At 40.5% G+C, this 15,129-nt stretch overlaps 1 protein-coding gene across 1 annotated transcript in view; it reads left to right on the top strand.

Moving 5' to 3' along the window:
* Nucleotides 1-15,129, top strand: part of ZNF423 (zinc finger protein 423) — a 272,352-nt gene that overhangs the window by 43,185 nt on the left and 214,038 nt on the right. Inside the window, exon 2 of the mRNA XM_073576157.1 lies at nt 8,854-8,907. Within this exon, the coding sequence (XP_073432258.1) occupies nt 8,854-8,907 (54 nt within the window). The remainder of the gene's footprint in view (nt 1-8,853; nt 8,908-15,129) is intronic.

Raw genomic sequence — 15,129 nt, 5'->3', positions numbered from 1 at the left:
AATAATTATGGTAATCCTAATTGACCTAAAAAAAAAATTCATGTTTTCTTACTTGTTGCTGTTTTGCCAAGTTCATACAGTTTAGGATAGATTAATATGTTCATAAATGACACAACCGGATCTAATGTAAAGTACCCAATTTTTTTCTTCTAAGGGTAAAGTCTGTGTCCACTGCCCATGTGCTGCTGCCAAGATGTATCAGTTTTTGCTATGTGATCTTAGCGGGTTTAAGGACAACCAGATGAACAGTTGTGACGTGCATATCGGTACCTGCCTCCTCAGTTTCTGTTTCGGTCACTGAGCGCCACCATACCATCGTTGCGGGAAGGTCGACTCCACAACAGTCTTGCTTAGTTCTCTGGCACTTGTGGTGCCTTCCAGGCAGGGAGACTGAAGGTCATTCACTATCTTTATTTAGTATTAACGCTCTGTGGTGAGCCCTAAGTGAGGATGCTGCCTATATAAACTCCTGACTCCGATTATTCTACTTAATCTGGTTCACACTCCTGTTCTCTGCTCCTTTTGTGCTACCATTGATTTATGTTTCTGATCTGATCTCTTTTTCGATTCTTCTGCCAAATGATTTGGTTCTTTTGACCTGGCCACCTGATCATTCCCTGACATCTTGCTCCACCAGCCAGCAGCTACTCCCAGATCCCTTTTAAAGGGTGAAGTGCAGGGATTCCTTGGGACCGGATAAACGCAGTGGTGAGCAAAAAGCCTAACTGTAGATACTCTATTTGGTACTTTACAGCAATGTGCAAAGTTTCTAAGATATTGGAGACAATTTCTCCATTTCAAACTTTCCTAGTGAAAGTTCTTTGTTCATGGGGATGATGACTTTTTGGCACTACTGTATTTATTATGTTGACTTATATAGTGCCATCATATTCCACAGCACTTTACAGATATAATCTTCGCTGTCCCCATTGGGGCTCACAATCTACATTCCCTCTCAGAATGTCTTTGGAGTGTGGGAGGAAACCGGAGTATCCGGAGGAAACCCACTAAAACACGGAAAGAACCAGGAGGAAACCCATGGAAACATGGGGAGAACAAGGAGGAAACCCATGGAAACATGGGGAGAACAAGGAGGAAACCCATGGAAACATGGGGAGAACAAGGAGGAAACCCATGGAAACATGGGGAGAACAAGGAGGAAACCCATGGAAACATGGGGAGAACAAGGAGGAAACCCATGGAAACATGGGGAGAACAAGGAGGAAACCCATGGAAACATGGGGAGAACAAGGAGGAAACCCATGGAAACATGGGGAGAACAAGGAGGAAACCCATGGAAACATGGGGAGAATAAGGAGGAAACCCATGGAAACATGGGGAGAACAAGGAGGAAACCCATGGAAACATGGGGAGAACAAGGAGGAAACCCATGGAAACATGGGGAGAACAAGGAGGAAACCCATGGAAACATGGGGAGAACAAGGAGGAAACCCATGGAAACATGGGGAGAACAAGGAGGAAACCCATGGAAACATGGGGAGAACAAGGAGGAAACCCATGGAAACATGGGGAGAACAAGGAGTAAACCCATGGAAACATGGGGAGAACAAGGAGGAAACCCATGGAAACATGGGGAGAACAAGGAGGAAACCCAAACAAACACGGGGAGAACGTTCAACTCCTTGCAGATTTATTTTATATATATATATATAAATACTATATCATCTTAAGTGTTGTCCTCGCGATATTCTGACCCACATGGACATCCATATTGTTTGGGATCACTCTACTTTTACATCAGCATCTTTACAGTCTTTAGTCCCCCATGGTTACCTTCTATTTCTCTGATTCATTGTAAACTTTGATGTTGTTTTCCTATTTATAGGCCCATCTCCAGGGATTGCTGTCCCTCGATACTCTGGTCGTACGTAGGTAGCGTGCCATCTGGGAGTTTCTTGGCTCTGCAATCCACTTTTTCCTTGGTTACAAAGTTAAGAGCTGTCATGTCTTCCTAGCGTATTCCTCTATGGGATATCTTTCCTAACCAAGCCTAATTCCTTTTGGTATATGCAAATACATGTATGTTTGTGTCATCTAAACCGAGGGAGGAGTGGGACATCACTTACAGGCTGCTACTACAGTGGCCACCAAAAAAGTAGGCGTAGCGAGGCTTTGCTTGACTCGTCTTCTGCAAGATCCTTCCAGTCTTCATTTTGACATGAGAAGATCTCCTGCCATGTAAGTTGCCTGTATTCCCTGTCATTGTCTTTTATGTAGGGGACATTTCATATAATAGGTAAACATTGATAGGCTCAAAATTGTGTATACTTATACGTAACCCTCACCGACTTCACTAGGCACATGATCGTTACCAAACCATGGTTGTGCCTAATACAAGTGGCATTAAACCTACATACAGCTCAGCCATGTGTATTTTCTTTTTTTTTTTACCAGATACGTTAGAAAATGTGGTTTATTGCTATCGACATTGAGAAATCCCAAGGCGAAGCATTTTTGTTTTATGGATAGTGCTTCATGAAATGTGAAGCCCCATTTCTATCCGTCCTCGTGCCTTTTGCTGGCCTTCTAAGCATGGTAGCATCAATCATCAAAAGTGCTACAGAGTTTGGCAAAGTCAGAATGATCAAAAATAGTTTGTAAATTAATTTCCCACTTGCCAAAGGTGGTTCTCTTTGACTTCTGCTTCCACCTTCAAGCTGCTAAAGATGCGTGGAAGGGTCAGACCAATTGCAACATCATGCCAGGAGAAGCCATGAGAGCTCTGCAATGGGAACCCTATGTAGGAGTTTTGGGGTGTTTAACTAGGGCATTATTTTTTAAAAGTTTTTCCTGATTATATAATTTGAAATCAGGAAAAAATTGTGGTTAGTGCCTATGTGTCTACTTAAATCTAGATAATTGCAGTAAACTAGCCTTATGGCTTATGCCTATAAAGCAGCAATGACATCTTGGCAAAATCCAGTTTCAAATAAATATTGGTGAATCCCAGTGGATCCCATAAGTTTTATTGGGGTGAGATAGGGGTTTTGGTATATTAACGTCCCGAGTTGAACTCAAGGCTGTGTTATTGTTACCATTAAGAATACTGATTAGGCCTGCAGAAAACTTCATCACAAACTTCACTAGAGCCTAAATCAAAGACTAAAAATCTGTCCGCACAAACCAAACATGGGCGCTCAATGCACCCTTGGTGGGGCCGAGCAGTCCTGGTCCCCGTCACACCTACTTGTTTTTCACCAATCTCAATCCTTTTGTGGTTCCACGAAAGCCAAAAATTTCTATCAAGTCTCTAATAAGCAAAGAGAGGAGTGGGAGGAGATTCTGGAATCTCCGACCGGAGTATCACCATCTATCAATAACAGAATGATAGAATTATATATAATACATCAATCATACTTGATTGATGTATGCGACTTTTTAGGATGGGTCGACTGCAATCATCAGAATGTTTGCGATGTCACTTGCCAGATGCGGATTTTATTCACACGGTGTGGCAATGTCCCATTATCTTACATTACTGGAAAGAGGTGACGTCACTACTGACATCCCTGGTGCGGCCCCTGTCCCTCTAGAGCCATTGGTCTGCTTGTTTGGGGTATGGGAGGAGGAGACTTGGGATCGCTATACTGGTGTCTTCCTGCGCGAAACACTGTTTATGGCACGGAAGGTGGATGGGGGGGTTCATGTCCTTCCCTTAGATTGTGGGTTGATTTGGTAAATTCGATTGTTCCATACGAGCGCACGTTATACCAAAATAGGGGATGCCCGAGTAAATTTGAAAAAATTTGGGAGAGGTGGAATTCCTCTCACCTACTTTGCAAGGTTGAGACATCACATGCGACATAATGATATAGGAGACCAGGCTGCGGAAATAGTAGTCACTAGTTGATGTAGTGGGTAGTTGTAGTTTAGGAGCTTTAGTTAGACTTTATTTCCGAATGGTATGACAAGGCTTGTGAGATTGGATTGATGTACATGCTGGAAAACGTATAGCCAATTATCCAGGATATGTACAGTCGTATGTAAAAGTTTGGGCACCCCTATTAATATTAACCTTTTTTCTTTATAACAATTTTGGTTTTTGCAACAGGTATTTCAGTTTCATATATCTAATAACTGATGGACTCAGTTATATTTCTGGATTCAAATGAGGTTTATTGTACTAACAGAAAATGTGCAATCTGCATTTAAACAAAATTTGACCAGTGCAAAAGTATGGGCACCCTTATCATTTTCTTGATTTGAACACTCCCAACTATTTTTTACTGACTTCCTGAAGCACTAAATTGGTTTTGTAACCTCATTGAGCTTTGAACTTCATAGCCAGGTGTATCAAATCATGAGATAAGGTATTTAAAGTGGCCACTTGCAAGTAGTTCTCCTATTTGATTCTCCTATGAAGAGTGGCATCATGGGCTCCTCAAAACAACTCTCAAATGATCTGAAAACAAAGATTATTCAACATAGCTTTTCAGGGGAAGGATACAAAAAGTTGTCTCAGAGATTTAACCTGTCAGTTTCCACTGTGAGGAACATAGTAAGGAAATGGAAGAACACAGGTACAGTTCTTGTTAAGCCCAGAAGTTTCAGGCCAAGAAAAATATCAGAAAGGCAGAGAAGAAGAATGGTGAGAACAGTCAAGGACAATCCACAGACCACCTCCAAAGACCTGCAGCATCATCTTGCTGCAGATGGTGTCACTGTGCATCGGTCAACAATACAGCGCATGCATAACGCCTTTTTGAATGACCAAACAACTCAATCTTTGTTTCATCAGTCCACAGGACCCTCTTCCAAACTGTAGCTGGCTTGTCCCAATGTGCTTTTGCAGACCTCAGGCGACTCTGCTTGTGGCGTGCTTGCAGAAACGGCTTCTTTCGCATCACTCTCCCATACAGCTTCTCCTTGTGCAAAGTGCGCTGTATTGTTGACCGATGCACAGTGACACCATCTGCAGCAAGATGATGCTGCCGGTCATTGGAGGTGGTCTGTGAATTGTCCTTGACTGTTCTCACCATTCTTCTTCTCTGCCTTTCTGATATTTTTCTTGGCCTGCCACTTCTGGGCTTAACAAGAACTGTACCTGTGTTCTTCCAATCCTTACTATGTTCCTCACAGTGGAAACTGACTGGTTAAATCTCTGAGACAACTTTTTGTATCCTTCCCCTGAAAAGCTATGTTGAATAATCTTTGTTTTCAGATCATTTGAGAGTTGTTTTGAGGAGCCCATGATGCCACTCTTCATAGGAGAATCAAATAGGAGAACTACTTGCAAGTGGCCACCTTAAATACCTTTTTTCATGATTTGATACACCTGGCTATGAAGTTCAAAGCTCAATGAGGTTACAAAACCAATTTAGTGCTTCAGGAAGTCAGTAAAAAGTAGTTAGGAGTGTTCAAATCAAGAAAATGATAAGGGTGCCCATACTTTTGCACTGGTCAAATTTTGTTTAAATGCAGATTGCACATTTTCTGTTAGTACAATAAACCTCATTTGAATTCAGAAATATAACTGAGTCCATCAGTTATTAGATATATGAAACTGAAATAGCTGTTGCAAAAACCAAAATTGTTATAAAGAAAAAAGGTTAACATTAATAGGGGTGCCCAAACTTTTACATATGACTGTACATATGGCCTTGTTTAGCTACAAGAGTGTGCAATTTGTTTGCTTTATATTTTGCAATGGACAGAAATACAGTATGTATGCTATGTATAATGTTTGTTATCATAAGCCATTTTGTATGTTGTACATTCTTTGTGTCCTGAGGTTCAATAAACGAATTTAAAAAAAAAAAAAAAATTCTATCAAGGGTGAAGATGGAAAACGAGTAGGTTGCAAGGTGTACTGAGCTGCCCAGCCACACCAAGGGTGCACCGAATGCTCATGCCTGGTTTGTAAAGTCATTTTGTCTCTTTACTGAGTGCTGCTCGACTTCAAGCCAGTGAGGAAGTCAAGGAGTCATGGTAGTTACTTTTAATTCAGTTTAAGGTGTCCTAGTAGTTTTTGTACTGTAGGAAAATCACTCAGAGTGTCAGCGGAAAAAAAAATAAATAAAAGCTGCAAGTGTAATATTGGAACCTTCCATTGTATTTTGTGCATGTCGCACTGAGCTGAACCAGCATCTGTCTCTTGGACAGAACGCTATTGGAAAGAGTTTTAACCTCAGAGTTGGCTGTGTGTCATTTACTTCTCAAGACTTCTCCTTCTTTTTAGGACGCATTTCCTCTCAGGACAGGATCTGCAAAATACATTTCCGCCATATGCGTCCTGTAGCTTTTCATCTCCTCTTTTCTGTGCAGAGTCGTCGAATGCTGGGAACTGGGTCCAGAATTGTACTCCAGCAAGCTAGGAGTTAATAAATCAACATGGCATTTGTTCTATTATAGGGCTATATTAATTAATAAGTTAATGAAGGAAAAAAGGGGTCACATCTGCAAGGATTGTTTTATGAATGCATGCCACATTGTATTTGCATGGATGTTGGTGACAGTGATACATGGCAAACCCATGGAGGCTCCTATATACATTGGAGTATAATTTTTAGACATCACTCCACTATCTAGAATGACTGTGTTCTGATCATCCTGACTCACTGAAACTGGGTCACATCTGCAAGTATTGTTTTATGAATAGATGCCATCTTGTATTTGCATGGATGTTGGTGACATAGTGATACATGGCAAACCCATGGAGGCTCCTATATACATTGGAGTATAATTTTTAGACATCACTCCACTATCTAGAAGGAATGTGTTCTGATCATCCTGACTCACTGAAACTGGGTCACATCTGCAAGGATTGTTTTATGAATAGATGCCATCTTGTATTTGCATGGATGTTGGTGACATAGTGATACATGAAAACCCATGTAGGCTCCTATACGCTATGGGGTATAATTTTTAGACATCACTCCACTATATAGAAGGACTGTGTTCTGATCATCCTTACATACTGATACTGGGTCACATCTGCAAGGATTGTTTTATGAATAGATGCCATCTTGTATTTGCATGGATGTTGGTGACATAGTGATACATGACAAACCCATGGAGGCTCCTATACGCTATGGGGTATAATTTTTAGACATCACTCCACTATATAGAAGGGATGTGTTCTGATCATCCTGACTCACTGATACTGGGTCACATCTTCAAGGATTGTTTTATGAATAGATGCCATCTTGTATTTGCATGGATGTTGGGAACATAGTGATACATGGGTACGCTATGGGGTATAATTTTTAGACATCACTCCACTATACAGAAAGGACTTATTTGTACTGTTCTTGCTGGCTCACTAATATAATTAGTGTTGCAGGTGAAGGGCATCACCAAGGTTTATATATGCCCGAGTCTGTGTAAATCTCTGTGCCAGCCATATTGGGCATTACAATGGCTGACATTATAGGCTATTACATTTGGTAATTGGTCGTAATGAAATGTAATAATAGTTTCTTGCCTGTTTTCCCATCTTGTCAGTAAATGAGGACTTGACATCTGGTCTTGGTGCAAAACCTGGCATTGTCCTGCAGCATGCCCTGGATTCCATCAGTGGTGTGTGCCATTTTCAGGTTGGCATATAGCTTGCAGTTTGCCAGCGCCGTTGATATATGTGTACTATCCATCGGTAGAGAGTAGACTGGCCAATTTCTGAAGTTTCTCTCCCAAGGACTGTACCAGTACCATAAGTCCGGTGATATCTATGAACTGGTATCCTGCATTCACCTTGTCCCTCTCTTATAAAATCTCCTTCTTACTCGTTTTGCAGCTGTTTAAAATGTCGTTTTTAATGCAATAAAAGTAAAAGAAAACAAGGGGAAAAAAAACACCTATAAAAACCCTCCCTTCACGCTGCCATTAATTTTCTAGTTGAAGTCCAGCTGCTCCTATGCTCTCTATGAGATCTCCTGTCCGATATCTCAGGTTGATTACACGCCGCTCCCCGCCGCTCGTGAACAGCAATAGCCTTGATTTCTGCTTTTGTATTATTACAGCAATTAGTCCGTGTGCATGAAAGTGTCCGCTTCTTCGCTCTGACCAATTAGACGTGGCATCCGTTGTGGTATTTTTATTTTTCTAATATGTATTATCACATCCATCGCAGCAACATGTCAGAGTTTAACCCTTCCGGGCTTTTAAAATTGATCTGTTTGATTATATTTGTCTTTGTGTTCTGTTTCCTAGATAAAAATAATAATAAAAAAAAAAAATTATAATAAGAAATATGGTACTTATTGTATTGTCAGAGAGGTATTCATGCCAAATATTTATTAAAGGGGTTCTCTTGTTGTCCATCTCCCCCAAATGCATATATTTGTTGTGAACGGTAAATGATATAACTTCAAATATGCCTAATGCCCCATTGCTAAGTATCAGCTCCAGTCCTGGGTTCCTTCAGTCCTGATCTGGAAGTGAAAGGGGGATGGCTCAAGTATTGAAATTAGTTCCCAGCCAGCCCCCTTCACAGATGGCACTCGGATTGGAAGCAGATACCTAATGGTTAGTGAACTAGGCATAATGGATCAAAATTGGTAAATTGCAAAATTGTGGTTTCGTCCCGATGAAGAGGTTTAGAAACCTTAAAACGCGTTGACAAACCGCATTCATGCCTCACCTCGGCGTGCGATCGCATGTTTGGAACCTTGGGCGGCTCGGATTTTAGACCACCGTCCGTATTCCTCATTCATTGCAATGTTTCATTATATAATATTTATACTGGAGAGAATTGTCCAGCACGATTCATTATCTCGTTAGATGAAAATTAATTTCTACCCAGTGATTATTACACGAGAATGTCATTGAGAAATCCGGTAATACTCACCTGTTTTTCTTATACTTACCTGCTCTGTGCCTGCTTATGTCTTTCAGTGGAAGATTCAGATGACTTTGGATTAAACTGGGAATCCTCACTGAACCATACGGGTAAGAACTTCTCACTGTCAGAGTATTTAGATGCAATGGATAAATGAAAGAAAAATTCACTATTGCCTTGTAACCATACGGCAGAATTAGTCTCTTGTAAAAGTGAGTGCGGTGCGTTTCTGTGTGATGGAAGGTATGGGTATAGTTATAGGCTACATTTTTTCATTTTTTTATGTCCTCCATCCTGGTGTATATGTCCTCCATCATGGCCATCATGGACCCATCCAGGTGTATATGTCCTCCCCCACCATGGGCCCATCCTGATATACAAGGATGAAGAACATATATATGTGTTCCTCATCATGGTCTAATTCTTGTATATATACTTCCCATTATGCCGCACACATAAAAAATATAAACTTTTCTACTTACCTTCCCTTTGCTCCCCATGCACGCGATGTCCTCTCCTGATGCCGGCAACTGACTTTGGCGTGTAAGCGATAGGCAGCGCATGACGTCACTGCCATGCGCTCCCAGTCACAGGTGCTCTGAAGGCAGGAGTGGAGTCGCTGCTGCAGGAAGCCGGCGGCGGCAGAAGCAGTGAATATTTATCCACTAAATATATACACTGCTTTCGGCGCCTATAATCCTGCCCACATCTAGGGACTGGCTTGGGGAGTAGTGAATATTCATTTTCTTTAATAGTGGACACACATCACCCCTGCCGCTGGCTTCCTGCACCGCGAGCCAGGTATATTCGGACTATAAGGCGCAGCCACATAATCTTCTTTTTTTTTTAAAGTGCGCCTTATAGTCTGAAGCATGCAGTACATCACACAAAATAGTTAATAACATGAGTTTGCACGTGTCTATTTATAGCAGCACATTTTTTTTAAGATTTTTTTTTTTGTTAGGAAGTTAGATGGATTAAAAGTTGACCAGCAATTTCAAAATTTTCCAACAAATTTTTCAAAACCAATTTTTTTTCGGGACCACATCACAATCGAAGTGACTTTGAGAGGACTATCTGACAGAAAATACCCATTTTAAAAACTGCACCCCTCAAAGTGCTCAAAACCACATTCAATAAGTTTAGTAAACCTTCGGTTGCTTCACAGGAATTAAAGCAACTTGAAAGGAAAAAAAAAATGTAAATTTAACTTGTTCCTGCAAAAATGTCGGTTTTGCCCCAAATTTTTCATTTTCACAATGGTAACAGGAGAAAATTGACCATACAATTTGTTTTCAAATTTCTACGGAGTACACCAATAGCCCATATGTGGGGGAAAACTACTCTTTGGGCACATGGCAGGGCTCAGAAGAGAAGGAGCACCATTTCACTTTTCAAGCGCAAAATTGGCTATAATAATTAGCGTACACCATGTCTCGTTTGGAGAGCCCCTGATGTACCTAAACGGTGGAAAACCCCAACAGGTGACCCCATTTTGGACACTTCATTCCTCAAGTATCTCCTCTACAGATGCGATGATCACCTTAAACCTACAAGTGCTTCACAGAATTTTATAATGTTGAGCCGTGAAAATTGAAAAACAAATTTTTCCCTCAAAAATGTTGAATTTTGCCCCAAACTTTTCATTTTTCACAAAGGTAACAGGAGAAAATGGACCATACAATTTGTTCTGCAATTTCTCCTGAGTACACTGATACCTCTGTATGTGGTGGAAAACTACTGTTTGGGCGCACGGCAGGGCTCTGAAGGGAAGGAGCTCCAATTGAATTCTGTAGCTCAGTTTGGGATGGAATAGATTGCAGATGCCATGTTGCATTTGAAGAGATCCTGACATACCAAAACAGCAGAAGCCCCCACAAGTGACAGCACTTTGGAAAACTACACCTCTCGAGGTATTTATGTAGGAGTGTATTGAGCATTTTCAACCTTTATATGATACACAGAATTGTATATCATCATACTGAGTAAATGGAAAAATTACCACTAAAATGTTGCTTTGTCCCCAAGTTTTTAATTTTCAAGAGGGATGAAAGGTGAAAATGAATGGTACAATTTGTTATGCAATTTCTCCCCAGTATGCCAATACCTCACATGTGGTCAAAAACTAGTTCTGACGCACAGTGCAAAGCTCAGAAGGGAAGGAGCGCCTTATTGGAAGTCACGTTTTGTTGTTATGGTTTGCGGGTGCCATGACCCAACTGGAAGAGCCCCTGAGGTGCCAAAACAGCAGAATCCCCCTAAAGTGACCCCATTTTACAAACTACACCTCTTAATTAGTTTAGGGGTGCAGTGGTCAAATGGCCACCACAGTTGTGTCACAGAATTTTATGCCATTGGGCAGTGAAGAAAAAATAATAAAATTTTTATCACACAAATTTTGTTTTAGCCCCAAATTTTACATTTTTACACAGGGAAATGGGGACAAATGGCACCAAAATTTGTTATACAATTTCAGCTGAACGAGGCAATACCCAATGCGTGGCTGTTCAGTACTGCTTAGCCACACGCCAAGTACATTGCAGTGGACAGTACTTTGTAGTGCCCATACATTATGCCCAACTTGTGCTTCTGGAGACCTGCACCTGCATATTAAGTAGGCTGTCATCGCTACAGAAATGCCAAACCTGTGGACGATAAATGTGGTTAAGGCGCACTGGGGCTCAGAAGGGAGGGGACATTTGAATTTCGGAGCACAGAATTTGTTGTATTTCTTTTGGTGGGCAAGGAGCCATTTTGCGTTTCCAGAGCCTTTGTTTTACCAGTAACATGGAAGCCTCCTATATTTCCGTTAACAGATGACAGACCTGAGTAGGGACTTGCTTTTTTTGTGGATTGATTTGAAGCTTTTATTGGGAACATTTTACATAACATTTTGGATCACATTTATCCGGCGCTCTACGCTGAGCACTTACATCGAGGTTGCCATCTAAATCTCTGAGTGACGTGACATGAAACAATGGATATTCGCTATAATGAGGCAGCAGAGTTACTCTGGAATCCATCTGGCCTCTGTTCAGCACTGTCCTTTTCAAAAGTGCACAAAACTGTAGCCGACGGCACTTTTATGCAATCCTAAAAAGACAGACATTGCCGTTAGATAGGTCAGTTGGCATCCACAGTGCCTCCACTTGCCTCATTATAGGGAATCTTACTCCAGAGGTTCCGTCTGAATCATATATTTCAGAGATTTACACGGAAACCCCGGTGTAAGCGCTCAGCACAGAGCGCAGGATAAATGTGTGCTGATCTTTGCAAGGCAGAATGAAGAATTGGTTTTATTTTTTTTTTTACTCCATTCCTCATGCGGTATAAATGGTTAGGCGACTTTATTCTCCGCGTCGGTGCGATTTACTGCGATACCAGATTTATATCAGGTTTTTAAGTTTGGCTGCTGTCACACACTAAAAGGCTGTTTGTTTTGCAAAAATAAAGTTTTTACGTCGCCATGTTTTGATAGCTATAATTTTTACATATTTTGGCCTACAGAGTCATGTGAGGGCTTGCTTTTTGCAGGATGAGTAGACTTTTTTTTTTTTTTTTTTTATTGTACCATTTTCGGGCACATAAGGTTTTTTGATCTTTCTATTTTGATTTTTGGGAGGCAGGTTGAACAAAAAACAGCAATTTAGGAATTTTTTAAAAAAAATTCTGTTCAACATATGGTAATGTGATAAAGTAGCTTTACTCTTTGGGGTAGTGCGATTACAGCGATACCACATTAATATTGTTTTTTTTATTACGTTTTGCCACTTTTACACAAAAAATTTTTTGTTTATACAAAGAAGAATTATTTTCGCATCTCTCTATTTTGAGAGCTATGACTCTCTTTATTACTCCGCTGTTTGGCAGCTTGTTTTTGCAGGGCAATATGACGTTTTCAGCAGTACCATTTTTTATTTACGGTACATTCGACTTTTTAATCGAGTTTTATTCCACTTTTTTTGGCAGTATGATGAAAAAGCATAATTTTTTTGACACTTTTTTCTTCTATGAATGTACAGTAGTCTTTGCTTTGATTCTTACAGTGAAAATCTTTAAATCTTTCATTAGATGATGATCTGACCCACAGTTCACCAAACTATGTGGTGTCAATCTATCGGGACTATAAGGGTGTGATGCCAAATCAGAGAGAATCTGTCACTAGGTTTTTGCCACCTAATCTGAGAGCTTCACAATGTATAGACAGAGACCCTGATTCCAAAGATGTGTCACTTATGGGGCTGCTTGCTGTAGTTTTGACAAAATCAGCGGTTTATCAGCAGGAGATTATTACTAGAGCACTCGTTGACCTTGTTGTCCTGCAAATTTATGATCTCATTATAACCCCGCCCCCACCACTGATTGGCAGCTTTCTGCATATGCACAGTGTACACAGCTGCCAGTCAGTGTTGTGTGCAGGGTTATACAGAGAGCAGCATTCAGAGAGCTGCTACATGTGCAGCAGATAAAACAGTGATTGTATCAAAATAGCAACAAGCAGCCTAGTAAGGGATACATCACTGGAATCAGGGTTTCTGCCCCTACATCATGCTGCTCTCACATGAGGTAGCAAGAACCTGGTGACAGATTCCATTGAAAGTATTTTTTTGAAGGTTTGATTGACTTTACTTCTGTTTATGCCACAAAGTGACCCCTGCTTCCTGGTAAGGTTATTTTTTTTTAACCTTCATATATAACTGAATTTCATATTTATAGGGTTAAGATAAAAAATGAGATTTTTTTTTTTTTTCATATATGCCAAGTTTCATCCCATATATCGGTCAGTAACACAGACTAAGGATTAATCATTTGTTTAGCTGTGATAATAGCCGACTACCGTTGAGATGCTTTTTCTTCTGTTTCTCGACCATTTTGCCACAGAATTCTTTGCTTTCCAGTGCCTGTCTGATAGGCGGTCCCCTCTGTGCCGGAGCTAACTGAGCGTGTAAACTGTGCGTTTACTCTCTCTTGCGTGACTCTCGGTTTCATATGACTAAGATGAGCTGTTCCCTTTTTGTAGCTGGGACCTGGATTTTTTTTAATGTGGATTTAGAGTAATATATACTGTACAAAAAAAAAAATAGTGATGCCACGTCCCATATTTTTTCCTAATTTTTGTGCATGCATGGTTGAATGGCCAGTATACCGGCGCAAAGGTGGCTTGTCTTGCACCCTGTATGTGGAAAAAGGGCGCAAACTGTTTTTTCACGGAGACGAGATGTGAATGACAGGTATCTCTTATGTGCATCACCCATGAACATGTAAAAAAGCTTTTGTGTGTCATTACAGTCTCTTATAATCTGTTATAAAACTCGTGACATTCCCCACCCTCCACGCTGTTCCCCGGCTTTCCCTAAGGGGGATGAAATTTTATCAGAGAAATTCTTATTTCCGGCAGTCGGCAGAAATAATGTTCGTGGAAGCAGATCATTCTCTCATGGAAAACGAGCTTACCTGCCTTGAAACTAATTATGCCTGGGAAGCCTTTTTAATTAGATAATGGCAATAATGAAACAGCGATTAGATTAGCCTGCAAAGTGTTGGAAAAAAAAATTTGAGTTTTAGCCAGTGTCCCGGCAAATGGGAAAACCTTGGAGCGTTTTAATATCAAATCAGCTCTCCTGTTAATGTAAAACGTGAAGTCAGAGCTTCACATCATTCTTAGGTGTACACGAATACTGCGCTAAGGTTGTGTTACTGCTATCATGCCTACAGTGTCAGCGTGGCGGTAGCCAGAGAAGATGGCATTATTACAGAAAGCTTGAGGCTACCTATCTTTGACGGTATTGCCACTGGCATACTTCCCCGACTTCAGGCCTGATATCTTATTTCAGTTCTTGACTTTGATCTGTTCTTTCTTCCAGACGTTTAGTCCATTCTAAAATCCAGTTGACTATATAACAAGTTGAAAAAAAAAATGTGCGCCAGGATTTCAATAAATCTTAATTATAAAAATATAAATTTTATTAAAAACATCTGTAAATGTCCAGCAAAACATACACAAAGGACAAATTGGTGGGTGAGCCAATAAGTAAGCAAAAGGCACCAATAAGTAAGACAAAGAGTATACCATTAAATTGTATAACCCCTGAAGAAGCATTGGTGAAACACGTGTCAGGTGTTTGGTGGGTGAGCCTCTGTTTACTATTTGCACGCTTTGTACGGTACAATGGTTGGGTAATTACATCATTTGACACCTCCATCACTGTGAGATTACCTATGTATCAGCTACTTGTGTTAGTGCATATTTCTATAGGATTTATTGTAGTACTGACACACATTTGTTCTTTGTTTGGTTTCTTACTACAATTGTACCTGTGGGACCTCCTACT

This window comes from Dendrobates tinctorius, unplaced genomic scaffold, assembly GCF_039654945.1.
Source record: "Dendrobates tinctorius isolate UK_male_01 unplaced genomic scaffold, ASM3965494v1 ptg000047l, whole genome shotgun sequence".
In the NCBI taxonomy this organism is placed as follows: Eukaryota; Metazoa; Chordata; class Amphibia; order Anura; family Dendrobatidae; genus Dendrobates; species Dendrobates tinctorius.
Note: the sequence above shows the minus strand (reverse complement) of the source record. Positions and strands in the feature narration are given on the sequence as shown.